Source organism: Perognathus longimembris, chromosome 3 (genome assembly GCF_023159225.1).
Source record: "Perognathus longimembris pacificus isolate PPM17 chromosome 3, ASM2315922v1, whole genome shotgun sequence".
Lineage (NCBI taxonomy): Eukaryota > Metazoa > Chordata > Mammalia > Rodentia > Heteromyidae > Perognathus > Perognathus longimembris.
In genome coordinates this window covers 76793930-76809228 of record NC_063163.1, presented here as the reverse complement: position 1 = coordinate 76809228, position 15299 = coordinate 76793930, and the positions used below count along the sequence as shown (strand labels likewise).

The following is a 15299-nucleotide window of genomic DNA, read 5'->3' as shown; positions in this document are numbered from 1 at the left end:
TTTGGGTGCCGTAGTGGCCTTAGGTCACAATCGCGAGGCGTGACGGGAGTTGTAGTTTGAGGCCGGGCCAGACTGGCGGTGGAGATCTCTGGGAGCACAGGCGGGAGCTGGAGGCAGGAGCAGGAGGCGGAGGCGGGGGCGGAGCGTCGCGCGCGGCCATGGTTCCGGCTCGCGTCGCCGCCTTCTGCGCCGTGTGCGCGCTGCGGGTGGTGCTGGCCACCGTTTACTTCCAGGAGGAGTTCCTGGACGGAGGTGACGGGCGGTGCGGCCGCGGCGTCGGGGCGCCGGCAGCTCCGCCAGGGCCGGGGCCGCGGGGTCCCTGGTCGCTGGCGGCCTCCCCAGCGGTAACACGTGTCGCTTCCGCCCGCAGAGCGCTGGAGGAACCGCTGGGTGCAGTCCACCAACGACTCCAAATTCGGGCACTTTACGGTCTCGTCTGGGAAGTTTTATGGTCATAAGGAGAAGGACAAAGGTTGGTGGAGGGTGGGAGTGAGGGCGCGCGCACGTCGCCACGGCAGTCAACAAATCGCTGGGCGCCCACCTAAGGAGTTCTGCCTTCTACACAACTCTCCCAGCCACGAGGCCCCACGATGAAAGAAAGATCTTGGCGTTACCCTTTTTTCTTTCCTTTGCTTTGGTAGCCCTGGGGTTTGAACACGGGGGCCTTGTGCTTCCTGGAGTGGGGCCGAGGTCAAATTCAAGCACACGGGACAGGTGCTGTGCCACTAAGCCACACCCCAGCCCTCCACCCATCCAAGTGCACCAGTTTCTCTCTTCACCACCTGCCACCCATCCTGCCCGCCATCCTGTGTATGTTAATCCCTGCTACCCCCATATCTGCAGACTCTTGGCTTTGGGTTGTGCAAGCATTTTTTATTTATTTGTTTTGTTTTTGTTGCCAGTCCTGGGGCACGGACTCAGGGCCTGGGCACTGTCCCTGGCTTCTTTTTGCTCAAGGCTAGCACTCTACCTCTTGAGCCACAGTGCCACTTCTGGCTTTTTACTATATATGTGGTGCTAAGGAATCAAACCCAGGGCTTCATGTATACAAGGTGAGCACATTACGACTAGGCCATATTCCCAGCCCCTGTGCAAGCATTTTTGTAAGATACATGTTGACCCAGATAGTTGGTGGAAAATCAAACTCAACCACATGGTTGAGATGGCTGACACTCAGGAAGCTAACAAAGGAGGCTTGTGAGTTCAAGAACAGCCTGACCGGGCCTGGGGATATGGCCTAGTGGCGAAAGAGCTTGCCTCATATACATGAGGCCCTGGGTTTGATTCCCCAGCACCACATATACAGAAAACGGCCAGAAGTGGCGCTGTGGCTCAAGTGGCAGAGTGCTAGCCTTGAGCAAAAAGGAAGCCAGGGACAGTGCTCAGGCCCTGAGTCCAAGGCCCAGGACTGGCCAAAAAAAAGAGCAGCCTGGCACCTCATCCATTCAAATGCCAGTGGCTCGCACCTGTAATCCTAGTTATTCAGGAGACTGAGACCTGAGGATTACAGTTCAAAGCCAGCCCAAGCAGGAAAGTCAATGAGACAATTAGCTATAATTACCACACAAAAAAAATCCAGAAATGGAGTGGTAGAGTACCAGCCTTGAGCAAAAGAACTAAGGAGACAGCAACTAGGCCTTGAGTTCAAGCTTAAGGACCAGCACAGAAAAAGAACCTTCAGGTCATATGAATAAAACCAAGTCTCTTTCCCCCACCCCTCAGTGATTTTCTACTTCTTTTTATTTCTTTAGCACTGAAGCCCAAGGGAGCATGGCTCCACTGTATTCTTCCTTTGTCTCCAGGGATGGGGTTTGAAAGACATGAAAGGAAATTCAGAATCACTTCTCTGAGGGAGCAAGAGTTGAAACCCCAAAACCTCTGAAAATGGAAGGGCAGAGCAAGCAGTACACGAGGGGAGTCATCCCTTGGAGACACAAATACAAAACACCAAGGGCAACAGGGAGAGTGACCCAGGTGAAGAGCCTGCTAATCCAGTCCAAGGGCCTGAGTTCAATTCCCAGTGCTGCCAACAAACTGTTGAAATGCCCAGTTCATTTATGGTGGTGTTGGGTAGGTTCCCACAGGAGTGGCTCTGACCCAGCTTTCACAAACTCCAATAGGAGGGCTGGGGATATAGCCTAGTGGCAAGAGTGCCTGCCTCGGATACACGAGGCCCTAGGTTCAATTCCCCAGCACCACATATACAGAAAACGGCCAGAAGCGGCGCTGTGGCTCAAGTGGCAGAGTGCTAGCCTTGAGCGGGAAGAAGCCAGGGACAGTGCTCAGGCCCTGAGTCCAAGGCCCAGGACTGGCTAAAAAAAAACAAACAAACAAAACAAAACAAAACAAAACAAACTCCAATAGGAGAAGAGTATGGGCCTCAAACCTGTAATGGCAGTTACTCAGGAGGCTGAGCATCAGGGTTTAAAGCCAGCCTGGGCAAGGAAGTCCGTGAGACTCTTTTATCTCTGACTAACCACCAAAAAGCCTAGCGGTGTGGTTTGAGTGGTAGAGTATAAGCCTTGAGCAAAAAAAGCTAAGGGAAAATGGAAAATCCTAAGTTCAAATCCTAGTACTAGCATAATAAAAGGAATTTTGGGGACTGGGGTGTGGCACAGTGGGAGAGAGGGCCCTTGCTAGACATCTGTGACATCCTGGGTTCCTTTTTTCTTTTTTGCCAGGCTTGAGGTTTGAACCCAGGATCTGGGCTCTGTCCCTGAGCCTCTCTGGGCTCAAGGCTAGCACTCTACTACTTAAGCCACATCGCCACCTCTGGCTTTTTCTGTTTATGTGGTACTAAGGAGTCGAACGCAAGGCTTCATGCATGCTAGGCAAGCACTCCACCACTAAGTCACATTCCCAGTCCAGACAGCCTGGGTTCTATCCCCAGCACCAAAAAAAAACAGCAAATCCCAAACTGGGCGCTGATGAGTCATGTATGTCATCCCAGCTACCCAGGAGGCTGAGATCTGAGGATCATGGTTCAAACCCAGCCCAATCAGGAAAGTTGTGAGACTTTTTTTTGCCAGTCCTGGGGTTTGGACTCAGGGCCTGAGCACTATCCCTGGCTTTTTTTTTTTTTTTTTTTTTCTCAAGGCTAGCACTCTGCTACTTGAGCCACAGCACCACTTCTGGCCTTTTCTATATATGTGGTGCTGAGGAATCGAACCCAGGGCTTCATGTATACGAGGCAAGCACTCTACCACTAGGCCATATTCCCAGCCTAGTTGTGAGACTCTTATCTCCAATAAACTACCAAAACAGCCAGAGTAGAGCTGTGGTTCAAATGATAGAGCACTAACCTTGAGCAAAAATAAGATCATGTGTACATCAGTTTGATAATAAAAATTTGAAAAAAAAAATAAGATCATGGACAGTGCTCTGGCCCTGAGTTCAAGTCCCAGGACTGGCCAAAAAAAAAAAAGAATATCTGTTGATACCTTAATATGTGTACTAATATGGCTAGAACTATGATGTAACTATTAATATCTTAATGTAAGTATATAATTATGTATTAACATTAGTATGTTAACACATAAGGTATAATGTGTTTACATATTACCAATATAGTTTTATATATTTTGGAGGGTCTGTTGTGGGGCTTGAACTCAGGACCTGGGTGCTGTCCCTGAGCCTTTTCATGCTCAAGGCTAGTGCTCTACCACTTGAGCCACAGCACCACTTATGGTTTCTGAGTGGTTAATTGGAGATGAGTCTCACGGACTTTCCTGCTTGGGCTGGCTTTGAACCGTGATCCTCAGATCTCAACCTCATGAGTAGCTGGGATGACAGTTGTAAACTGCTGGTGCCTGGCAGCAATATAGTTATATTAAATACATATTATCCAGGTGCCGGTGGCTCATGCCTGTCATCCTAGCTACTCAGGAGACTGATAACTGAGGATCGCTGTTCAAAGCCAGCCTGGGCAGGAAAGTCCATGAGACTCCTATCTCCAATTAACCACCAGAAACCAGGAAGTGATGCTGTGACTCCAAGTGGTAGAATGTGAGCCTTGAGCACAAAGAGGCTTAGGAACAGTAACCAGGCCCTGTGTTCAAACCCCAGGATTGACACAAAACAAAAAATACTGCTGATGGTATGGATCTGCAGTAAGAGCACCTGCCCTGCCAGTATGGGCCCTGAGTTTAGACAGCTCGGTGTAGGTGTGTGAGAGCACACTGTCACCAAACTGGGTGGAAGATGGGTTACTGTGGGCAGGGAGGGATACCTAGGACAGCACCACTCCTTGCACTGGGTCATGAGTACTGTCCCTCGGAAGGTCTGCAAACCACACAGAATGGCCGGTTCTATGCCATCTCCGCCCGCTTCAAGCCGTTCAGCAACAAGGGCAAGACGCTGGTGGTCCAGTACACAGTGAAGCACGAGCAGAAGATGGACTGTGGCGGGGGCTACGTGAAGATCTTCCCAGCTGACCTAGATCAGAAGAACCTGAACGGGAAGTCCCCGTACTACATCATGTTCGGTGAGCCACGCCCAGGGCACCATCCTGCCACCTCACAAAAGCCTGAATCCCAAGGACTTTAGTCACCAATGGCCTTTGAACTCAGAGCCTCCCACTTGAGAGACAGTCTCCCTTTAGGCTCCAGTGGGCCTGGGACTGCAGTCCCCCTATTTCTGCTTCCCTGAGTCTCCAGGGTGACAGGCATTGGCTACAGACTGCAGTCAGCATGAGATGATGGGTAAGCGTGCCTGTGCCACCACCCCCATCTGTGGAGATGGCCTCTTGCACACTTCTATCTTGTCTGGGCTGGCCTCAAACCATAATATTTCTCTGATCTTTGCCTCCCAAGAAGCTAAGATTACTAGCTTTGGCCACTGTACCTGGCTCTGGCACCATTTTCGTTTAATCTTTTGTTGGGGGGCTGGACGGCATTCTGGCAAACTTCTATGGCTGCAGCCTTGAAAACATGTGAGCGTCCACGAGGCTCAGGAGGTTCACACTTGCCAGTGGTCCACACCCTGCTGCTCAGGAGCCTGAGATCCCAGGATCACCGTTGGAAGCCAGCCTGGGCAGGAAAGTCAGAGAGAGACTTACCTCCCACGAACCACCAAAATGCCAGATGTAGAGCTGTATGGCTCAAGTGGTAAAGCACTAGCCTTGAGTGAAAAAGCTCAAGAATGGGGCCTAGGGCCTGAGTTCAAGTTCTGTGTTTGGCACACACACATCCACCCAGAACCCAAGTGTGAGGAATTATGCTTCAGAGTTCCTTCCTCTCCTACTGTGGGTGGCCTGCAGAATTCTTCCCCGAGATCTGTGTTTATCCCCATCCAAATCAACCTGCTCTGGACTTTGAACTCAGAGCCTGCAGCCCCACCCCAGTGGTTTGGCTGTTCTTGCTTTGCCTACACCATTGCTCCCAGCTCCCAGTGATTCAGATGGGTGGCTGAGACATTCAGTGTAGACTCGCCATTCTTCCTGTGGCATTAGCTATCTAATATTAATTATGTATTACATTTGCTTAGACATGATGCTGCTCATGATGCTATTTCATTTTTTGGTGCCAGTCCTGGGACTTGAACTCAAGGCTAGCACCCTACCACTTGAGCCACAGCACCATTTCTGGCTTTCTGGTGGCTAATTGGAGATAAGGGTTTCATGGACTTTCCCTGCTTCAAACCTCAATACTCAGATTTCGCCTCCTGCCTGAGTAGCTGGGAGAACAGGCGTGAGCCACAAGCACTGGGCTGCTTTCCTTTTTTAGACAGTGTTTTCCTGTGTAGCCCAGGCTGGCCTCAAACTTGGGATCTTCCTACTTCAGCCTCCAGGAGGACTAGGATTACAGGCAGGCACCAGCACACTTTCCTTGGCAGCCAGCTTCCCCCAGGCGTCTTTGTGGCAGGAGAATGAGCTGATGTGGGGATGTGTATCAGTACTCACTGCTCCTCATGCTCCATGTTGGAGTTGGACATGTGGCATGTGTGGAGGGAGTGCTAGAGAGAGGGCCATTCATTCATTATGGAAAGAGTCTGAGCAGCCCTGATTATTGTAGGACCTGACATTTGTGGATTCGATATCAAGAAGGTTCACGTCATTTTACACTTCAAGAATCAGTATCACCCAAACAAGAAACACATCAGGTGTAAGGTAAGAAAAGGTTCTCCTATACAAACCAGTGCATAGGTGGACTTTCCCTCCCTCCCTCCTTCTCCACTCCCCTCAGCTGTTCCCTGCTTGATTAGAGGGAACAATCTCTCAGATGTGTCTGCCCTATCTGACTTTAAAGCACAATCCTCAGACCTCAGCCTCCTGAGTAGCTGGGATGACAGGCATGAGCCCCCATACTTGGTTGGATATCTTTTTCTTTTTATTCTGTGCCAGTCTTGAGGCTTGAACTCAGGGCTTAGGTACTGTCCCAGAGCTTTTCCACTCAAGGCTGGCACTCTGCCAGTTGGAGCCACAGTACCACTTTTGCTTTTTTAGTAGTTCATTGGAGATAAGAGTCTCAGGGACTTTCCTGCCTGGCGATGTCGGGATCTGAACGATCCCCTTCTCCCTGATCTCACGGGGAGAATGGTGAACCCCAAAATCTATGAAAGAGCACTCGGCCTTGCCCTCCGCCGGCGGAAGGCCAAAGGCGTACTCACATGGACATGCGCTAAGTTGAGGAAAGGTTGCTGAAGCCTCCCCTCCCCCCAGTCCCCTCACATGTTACCGGGGGCGGAAAGAAGGCCTCAGGGACAGCTGCGTCTCAAAACTTTAATAGGGAAAGGCATTTATTTAGAGGCAATGGCAGGAAAGAAAGGGGGCTGGCCAAAGGGCCAGTCATAGGCTAAGGACCATGTCCATCAAGTGACATCACGAAACTTCCTTTGTGGGCAGGACAACCCCATCATGGTGGCACGCACGTGTTAGCCTCCCAAGGGCAGGGGGCTTCTCTTCCAGTTGAGGCCAGAAGGTGGGAGGAACTTCCTCCCACACTACCCCAGAGCTGGCGGGGGAGGGCAGCGTCTTGGGGGCTCTGTGCCCTTCCCCCTTCATGGCCGAAACTGAATCCCCAACATGGCCTGACTTTGAAACCACAATCCTTAGCTCTCAGGCCTTCTGAAGAACTAGGATTAAAGACAGGAACTGCCAGTGCCTGGCTGGGTGACTATTGTAAGCTGCCTCTTTAGCCCTACCATCACGAATGTGCAGGTGGACAGTTTCACGCACCTCTACACACTGATCCTACGGCCTGATCTGACCTACGAGGTGAAAATCGACGGCCAGGCAATCGAATCGGGCAGCATCGAGTATGACTGGACTTTAACTTCCCTGAAGAATGCAGAGAAGGCTGAGGCCAAAGGCAGGGATCCAGCAGAGGCGCGTAAGGCACAGGTGCAGGTACAGAAGGCCCAGGGCCCTACACCGGGACGCCTCACGCTGATGTCAGTCTTAGCATCAGAGCACATGCCCCTTGCCCAGCCTTACATCCCAAGCCGAGGCAGAGCCGCTCTGGCACTCCTGCCTTGGAGACAGAGCTGTTTTTATAACCACTGGTTTTTTGGCAGTCCTGGAGTTTAAACTCAGGGCTTTATCCTTCCTGTGCCCTGTCAAGCATATATACACAGATACACACATACATGTACATGTGTACACATGCTGTACACACAGGAGTGTGTATAGACACACGTGTACCAGTAACGTGTTCCAGTCCTGGGGCTTCAACAGTCCTGGGCGCTGTCCTGAGCTGCATTGCTAAAGGTTGGTGCTTTACTGCTAGAGCCACAGCTCTCCTCTGGCTTTTTTTTTTTTTTTTTTGGCCAGTCCTGGGCCTTGGACTCAGGGCCTGAGCACTGTCCCTGGCTTCTTTTTGCTCAAGGCTAGCACTCTGCCACTTGAGCCACAGCCCCACTTCAGGCCATTTTCTATATATGTGGTGCTGGGGAATCGAACCCAGGGCCTCATGTATAAGAGGCAAGCACTCTTGCCACTAGGCCATATCCCCAGCCCCTCCTCTGGCTTTTTTAGTGGCTCATTGGAGATGAGAGTCTCATAGACTTTCCCACCAGGGCTGACTTTGAACTACGATCTTCAGATCCTAGCCTCCTGAGGCTGAGCACTGGCCCCAGCAACATATGACTTTTTAGGGGACCTGACCATGCAGTGTGCCACTGTGTGTTTGAGTACACACATGTGTGCATGTGCCTCTGTATGTGTGCATGAGAGACAGACTCGATGGCACACGTGCTTTCCTCCTGTCCCCAGCCACCCCTGGGTAGGCTCCAGAGTATTTCCTAGCTGTCCTGCCTGGGGATGTGCCCCCTTGGGCTCTGTCCACACACCCCATGTCCTCCTCCGCCGGGCACTCCTGGCCCCCGGCGGCCTCTCCCATGGTGGCAGGACTGGGAGAAGCACTTCCTGGACACCAGCGCACCGAGCGACTGGAACAGCGAGCTGGATGGGGACTGGCAGGCGGCCATGCTCCAGAAGCCTCCTTACCAGGTGTGTGCCCCTTTTCCCCTCCCCCCCTTCCCTCCTTCCCTCAGAGGAACGGGTGCCCTGGCCCAGGCCCCAGCTCACCCTGCGGCCCGGGCCCTGTATGGCAGGATGGCCTGAGAGCTGAAGGCATTGATCAGGATGTGTGGCTTCACCAGAAGATGCAGTCAGCCAGCTACCTGCTCCAGCATGACCTCTCGGAGTTTGAGAACATCGGCGCCATCGGCCTGGAGCTGTGGCAGGTGACCTGGCCCATGCACAAGCTGCAGCTTAGTGACTGTGAGGCCAGAAGCCTCACTCCCTCACTGCCATGTTGCTCTTCTTTGCTTTCTTTTTTCTTTTCTGGCAGTACAGATTTGAACTCATGGCTTTGCTCTTGCAAAGCAGGTGCTCTACCATTGGGCCATGTCCCCCAAAACCCTTTTTGCTTTCCTTATTTTTCAGGTAAACCTCACACTTTTGCCTGGGACCATGATCCATCCATCCCACCTCTGCTTCTTGTGTGGCTGAGATGCTGCTACGTGTGTTCCATGTGCAGCTTGTTTACGATAGTCTTTCTTAGGTTTTTTGCTTAGGTTGGCAATGCGCATAGCTAAGATTATAGGTGGGGCCACCATATTTGGTCCATTTCATTCTATGTTTTATTTTTGTCTTTTTGAGATGTTGTCCAGGCTACCCTTCTCACTATTCAGGCTAGCGTCAAACACAGTCCCCCTGCCTCAGCCTCCCAATTGCTGGAATTAGTCATGCCTACCACGCCTTGGCGCATAACCGCTTTTTGTTCGTGGTCCTGGTATTGGTTTTGGGGCTTAAACTCAGGGCCTAGGTGTTGTCCCTGAGATATTTTGCTCAAAGCTGGCATTTTGCCACTTGAGCCAGAGCTCCCCCTTTGGCTTTTTGTTGGTTGATTGGAGATGAGAGTCTCACAGACTTTCTGGTCTGGTTTCAAACTACAATCCTTAGATCTCAGCCTCCTGGCTGGGATTACAGGTATGAGCCACCAGCACACAGCTGCACTGGAGTTGTTTAACTCCTGTGTTTGACTTGGTGCTGGGGCCAGAGCCACAGTCTTCAACCCCACTGCTGTCCACATACAGCAAACTGCTGGTCCTGCACCGAGATAAACACAAGCGACCATCACCCCTACCATGGAGGCAAGAGTGCTGGGGATCACAGCCTAGAGCACATGTGTGGAAATCCCAGCCAACATCTGCTTGCAGTGCATCCATGCCAGTGTCAGGCACAAGCCAGGCCCTCCATTCCCTGCAGGTGAGATCTGGAACCATCTTTGATAACTTCTTGATCACTGATGATGAAGAGTACGCAGTGAAGTTCGGCAAGGCTACCTGGGGCGAGACCAAGGTATGCACAGCGGCCCCCCTCTGACCCTCCCAACCCTCATACCGGCCCCCTAGCTAGCCAACAGCTGTTCCCAGCCATCCCAGGGCTCTGCCCACCCCTGCTAATTGGCACTGCCCTGAAAAGCAAAGACTGTAGGTCACCCTTCCCTGTGAACTGCTTCCAGAATTCACCATGACTGTGTCAGGGAGCTTTTAGTTACCAGAACAAATGGCCGAGGACACGAACTTATCACAAGAGAAGGTCATAGCCACGCAGGCCTCAGCGTGTGTCCCTCGGCAGCCCTGCCTCTGGGCCTGTGGGGGCAAATGTGGCGAGGCAGAGCTGTTCACCTCCGTATCCTGGAGGAGGAAAGAGAGAGACCTGGGTTTGAACTGGGGACCCGGGCTCTGTCACTGAGCTCTTTTGCTCAAGGCTAGCGTTCTGCCACTTGGAGCAACAGTGTCACTTCTGATTTTCTGGTGGTTCATTGGGGATAAGAACCACAGGCTGCCCATGCTGGCTTCAAACTGTGATCCTCAGATCTCAGTCTCCCGAGTAGCCAGGATTAAAGGCCTCTTAAAGGCCCCAGCACCTCTCAGGAACATCATGCTGGAGACAGCCTGTCGCTCCCTGGCCTCTGGGGGATTACTAATTTAAACCTTAGCAGGAAGTACCAGTATTTCCTCTTTCAGATTCCTTCCTATTTTAGGGCACATAGCAATATGTGAATATTCTAGAAGGCATGTGCCCCTCCCCTGAGGATTCAGTTTGGACCCTCATGAATAAAGCCATTCTGGGCATTCTTTTTTTTGTTTTATATATTTGTTGGGGTCAGCTGCACCTTTAAGGGGCCACAGCTGACCTCGGCCTGTCCCTCCCCTTCCTGTCTTTAACAGGAAGAGAAGCCCCTGTTCCTGGGGCTAGCACATGTGCTATGGTGGAGGGGTACCCCAGGGGCCCATCCATAGGGGGCTGGACCTCTGCCAACAAAGGAAGTCTCCTGACATCATTTGAGGGACAGCTCCTTGGGACCAATCAGGGGCCCCTCTCTTGTGCCCACCTTTGGGGTATATCTGGAAGGCTCCTCATTTGAATAAACAGAAGCCCTAGAGGTTTTCTCCAGGGGCCCACGCATCTGTGTCGTTCTTGGCGGTTTGGGGGCACCCTGCGACCACACGCCACCGAGGCTACCTGTGGCCATCGCTCCCTCGTGAGAGCGGTAAAGGACCACCCAGGAAGGGGCGGATAAGCCCCTTCCCCCCCTCCCCCCTCAAGCGAGAGGAAGTAGAGAGAGAGAGAGCCCACAATATTTATTATATATGTTTTAAATTTTATTGTCAAGGTGATATACAGAGAGGTTACAGTTACATACATAAAGTTCTGGGTACTCTTGGACAGTAGTCCTTACTATTTCAAGAGAGGTGAGTGTGTGATTCTGGGAGAACTTAGATCACAGTACCACCATGCCAGCCAGATACCAGGTTTTTTCCTGTACAGACCAAGTTCTCATTTGTAAACCAGGCCTACAACAATAATAGCTAATAATAAAGTAGAATAATGGTAACACTTTGAGCCACAGTGCCATTTCTGGTTTTTGAGTGGTTAATGGAGATAGAAGTCTTGCTTTCTGCCCAGGCTGGCTTTGAACCTTGATCCTCAGATCTCAGCCTCCTGAGTAGCTGGAAGCCACCAGTGCCCAGCTTGTGAAGACTCTTTCCCATGTAGAGTGACATTTCCAGGCTCCAGAGATCAGGATTTGGGGAGGATCAGGAGGGCTTCCCTTCTGACATGCTAATGCTCTACCTCTGAGCCATACTTCCAGCCTAAGGATTAGGATCTTCTTTAGGGCCTCATATTTCATTTACCTCAGGTTGGTATGGAAGCTTCTGGAAGGCAGAGGTAGATTGATTCCTGATACACCTTGGTCCCCTATGAGCATAAACCTGTGTGTGGTTTCTTCCTCCAGGATCCAGAGAGGGAGATGGATGCCATACAGGCCAAGGAAGAGCTGAAGAGAGCTCGGGAGGAGGATGATGAGGAGATGCTGATGGGCAAGTTCCTGGGGCGGGATGGCCGCTCCAGTCAGTTCCACAGGAGAGACGGCCTCTAGCCACAGCCTTGCGAGGAGGATGTGCGGGAGGGTCCCGCGCACACGGGCACACTGACACGTAAAAGCTCATCTCTCTTTGGAGTAATTTGTCCAGTTTTCTTTGCAAAAAATCCCCCCTTGCTTCTGGGTACGGCCGCCCGCCCACCCATCCCCCACCTGCCACGACTCCTCAAAATACATATTTGGGTGCTGGAAGCCACAGGCCAGGAGCGATCTGGGCTAAAACTCAGCTTTCTGCTGTTTGACAATACTAGTTTGAACTCAGGACCTTGCATTTGCCAAGCAGACACTCTACCACTTGAGCTATGCCCTCAGTCCCTTCTGTTTGGGTTATGGTTCAAATAGGGTCTTGTTTTTTGTCTTGGCTAGCCGGGACTGAGATACTCCTATTTACAATTTCCACATAATGACAAAGATAGACTTCTGCCAGCACACTGGTTTGTTTGTTTCTGTGCCTGAACTGGGCCTTGAACTCAAGGCCTTGTGGTTTTGTTTGGCTTTTCTTCTCAAGACCAGTGCTCTACCACTTGAGCCACAGCACCAGTTATGGCTTATTGCTTGTTAATTGGAGGTAAGAATCTCTGCTGGATTTATCTGCTCAGGCTGGCTTTGAACCACAGTCCTCAGGTCTCAGCCTCTTGCGGTGCTAGGATGAGAGAAGTGTGAGCCACTAGCGTCTGGCATTATTTATTACTCTTTAGATTTTACTTTCATTTTTACCATCTCAGATAGCAATGCACCAAGGTGGTAGCAGGTTTGAGGAAGGGATTTCTCACCTGGTCTGAAAGATTTTTCTTTTTTGTCAGTCATGGGGCTTGGACTCTGGGCCTGATGCAGTCACTGAGCTCTTTAGCTCTACCACTTTGAGCCAGAGCACCACTTCAGGCTTTCTGGAGTTAAGAGTCCCCCGGACTTTCCTGCCCAGGCTGGCTTTGAACCTTGATCCGCAGATCTCAGCCTCTTGAGTAGCTATGTTACAGACGTCAGCCACCGGCGCCCAGCTTAGACTTTTATTTTCTTTTCCTTTCTTTTTAAGTACACTACTTAGATACTCAGTATTTTTGTTTTTGTTTGGTTGGGGTTTTTTTTGTTGTTGTTTTTTTGTTTTTTGCCAGTCCTGGGCCTTGGACTCAGGGCCTGAGTACTGTCCCTGGCTTGTTTTGGCTCAAGGCTAGCACTCTACCACTTGAGCCACAGAGCTACTTCTGGCCATTTTCTGTATATGTGGTGATGGGGAATTGAACCCAGGGCCTCATGTATATGAGGCAAGCACTCTTGCCAGTAGGCCATATCCCCAACCCTAGATACTCAGTTTTTAATTGACTGAGATGTGAATCTCACGAACTTTTGTTGGGGCAGGCCTGGAACCACTATCAGCTGCATGATTTCAGCCTCTTAAGTAACTAGGATTATATGTATGTGGTTTTTTTTATATAGAATAAAGGTCAGTAAAATGCATTTTAAAAAGAATGTTTTGGAGGGAAGGTGGGAGAAAAGGGAGGGGGTAACAAGTATGACAAAAAATGTACTCAGTACCTTATGTATGTAACTGTAACCCCTCTTTATATCACTTTGGCAATAAAATTAAGTTTTAAAAGATGTTTTCTCTGCTTGTAAATCAACTCATAACTACGCAACATGTGTGTGCATGCATGCATGTGTGCCAGTGTTGGGTATTGAATTCAGGGCCTGGACACCATCTCTGAGCTTTTGTGCTCAAAGCTGGCACTCTACCACTTCCTGCTTTTGGGGGGTTAGTTGGATATGACTCTCACGGACTTTACTGCCAGCTGGCTTTGAACTGCGATCCTCTGATCTCAGCCTCCTGAGTAGCTGGGATTACAGGTGTGAGCCACCAGTGCCCTGCAGCAATGCAAGTTTTAAAACAGGGTATTACTTTTTTTTTTTTTTTTAATTTTGTGGTGTTGGGAGATGAAACCCAGGGCTTCGTGCATGCTGTGCTAGACAAGTGCTGTGCCACTGAACTGGCCCCTACTGGGGATCCTTTCCCTAGGGCTGAGCCATGCCCCTGCCGCTGGGCCACGCCCCACAAGCCACGCCCAACTGTCACCTTATGGTGGGGCCACCCTCAGATCATGGCCACACCCTTGCTGCTGGGCCACGCCCCTTGCGCCACGCCCAGATCATGACTACACCCCCTGCAGATGGGACGGGCCCCCATATCGTTTCATCTGAAATGGCTGGGTTTTTGGGTGTTTTTTTTTGTTTTTTTGTTTTTTTTTGGCCATTCCTGGGCCTTGGACTCAGGGCCTGAGCACCGTTCCTGGCTTCTTCCTGCTCAAGGCTAGCACTCTGCCACCTGAGCCACAGCGTCTCTTCTGGCCGTTTTCCATATATGTGGTGCTGGGGAATGAAACCGAGAGCTTCATGTGTAGGAGGCAAGCGCTCTTGCCACTAGGCCATATTCCCAGCCCAATGGCTGGGGTTTTTTGGAAGTGGAAATCACTATTTTTTTTTTTAGTTGTTATAAAGGTGACATAAAGGCTACAGTTACATAAGTCTAACTTCATTGTTATTATGAAGGTGTTGTACAGAGGACGTTCCGGGTGCTCATTCAGAAAAGCCTGGATTTTCACCGGCTCGTTGGAGGCTAAAGAAGCTGATGCTTTTCACTCTGAGCCATTTCTCCCATGGCCATTAGTGCTCCATCTCAAAGAGGGCTCGATCGGGCTGGGGATATGGCCTAGTGGCAAGAGTGCTTGCCTCGTATACATGAGGCCCTGGGTTCGATTCCCCAGCACCACATATACAGAAAATGGCCAGAAGTGGCGCTGTGGCTCAAGTGGCAGAGTGCTAGCCTTGAGCAAGAAGAAGCCAGGGACAGTGCTCAGGCCCTGAGACCAAGCCCCAGGACTGGCCAAAAAAAAAAAAAAAAAAAAAAAAAAAAAAAAAAAAAAAAAAAAAAAACTCAAAGAGGGCTCGATTAATTTTCCCAAGTGACTGTAATAAATATTCATAAATATTCTTCCCTGATTTTTTTTTTTTTTGCCAGTCCTGGGCCTTGGACTCAGGGCCTGAGCACTGTCCCCGGCTTCTTTTTGCTCAAGGCTAGCACTCTGCCACTTGAGTCACAACGCCACTTCTGGCCATTTTCTATATACCTGGTGCGGGGGAATTGAACCCAGGGCTTCATGTATGCGAGGCAAGCACTCTTGCCACTAGACCATATTCCCAGCCCTGACCTGCTGCTTTTTAATTGGAGATAGTTTCAGGGGTTTGCCTGCCTGGGCTGGTCTAGAAGGGGCATCTTCAGATCTCAGCCTCCTGAATGAGTAGCTGGGATTACAGGCATGAGTCAGCTGTATTCTACTCCATCCTCTCATTTGGAGGGTGCTAGGGTATCTGCAGCTTCCGACCTTTTAGTTTTCAAAATCTGGGCCCCAAAGC

General features: G+C 50.7%; 1 protein-coding gene across 2 annotated transcripts; it reads left to right on the top strand.

Moving 5' to 3' along the window:
* Positions 1-72: 72 nt before the first annotated feature.
* Calr3 (calreticulin 3) lies at positions 73-12428 on the top strand. Of its 2 annotated transcripts, XM_048342703.1 has the most exons (9): positions 73-252; positions 371-472; positions 4280-4483; positions 6012-6106; positions 7157-7345; positions 8345-8446; positions 8551-8682; positions 9710-9802; positions 11748-12428. In XM_048342703.1, the coding sequence occupies exons 1-9, from the start codon at positions 159-161 to the stop codon at positions 11889-11891; spliced, it is 1155 nt and encodes a 384-aa protein (XP_048198660.1). In that variant the 5' UTR covers positions 73-158; the 3' UTR covers positions 11892-12428. The 2 variants fall into 2 exon arrangements, with proteins under 2 accessions (XP_048198660.1, XP_048198661.1); XM_048342704.1 differs by lacking the exon at positions 7157-7345.
* Positions 12429-15299: the final 2871 nt, after the last annotated feature.

Excerpts from the sequence above, each read along its gene's own strand:
- Calr3 (XM_048342703.1), top strand. The coding sequence starts at position 159 with ATGGTTCCGGCTCGCGTCGCCGCCTTCTGCGCCGTGTGCGCGCTGCGG. Across the intron at positions 473-4,279 it reads TCATAAGGAGAAGGACAAAG|GTCTGCAAACCACACAGAAT; the intron begins GTTGGTGGAGGG and ends GTCCCTCGGAAG. Across the intron at positions 7,346-8,344 it reads CGCGTAAGGCACAGGTGCAG|GACTGGGAGAAGCACTTCCT; the intron begins GTACAGAAGGCC and ends CCATGGTGGCAG.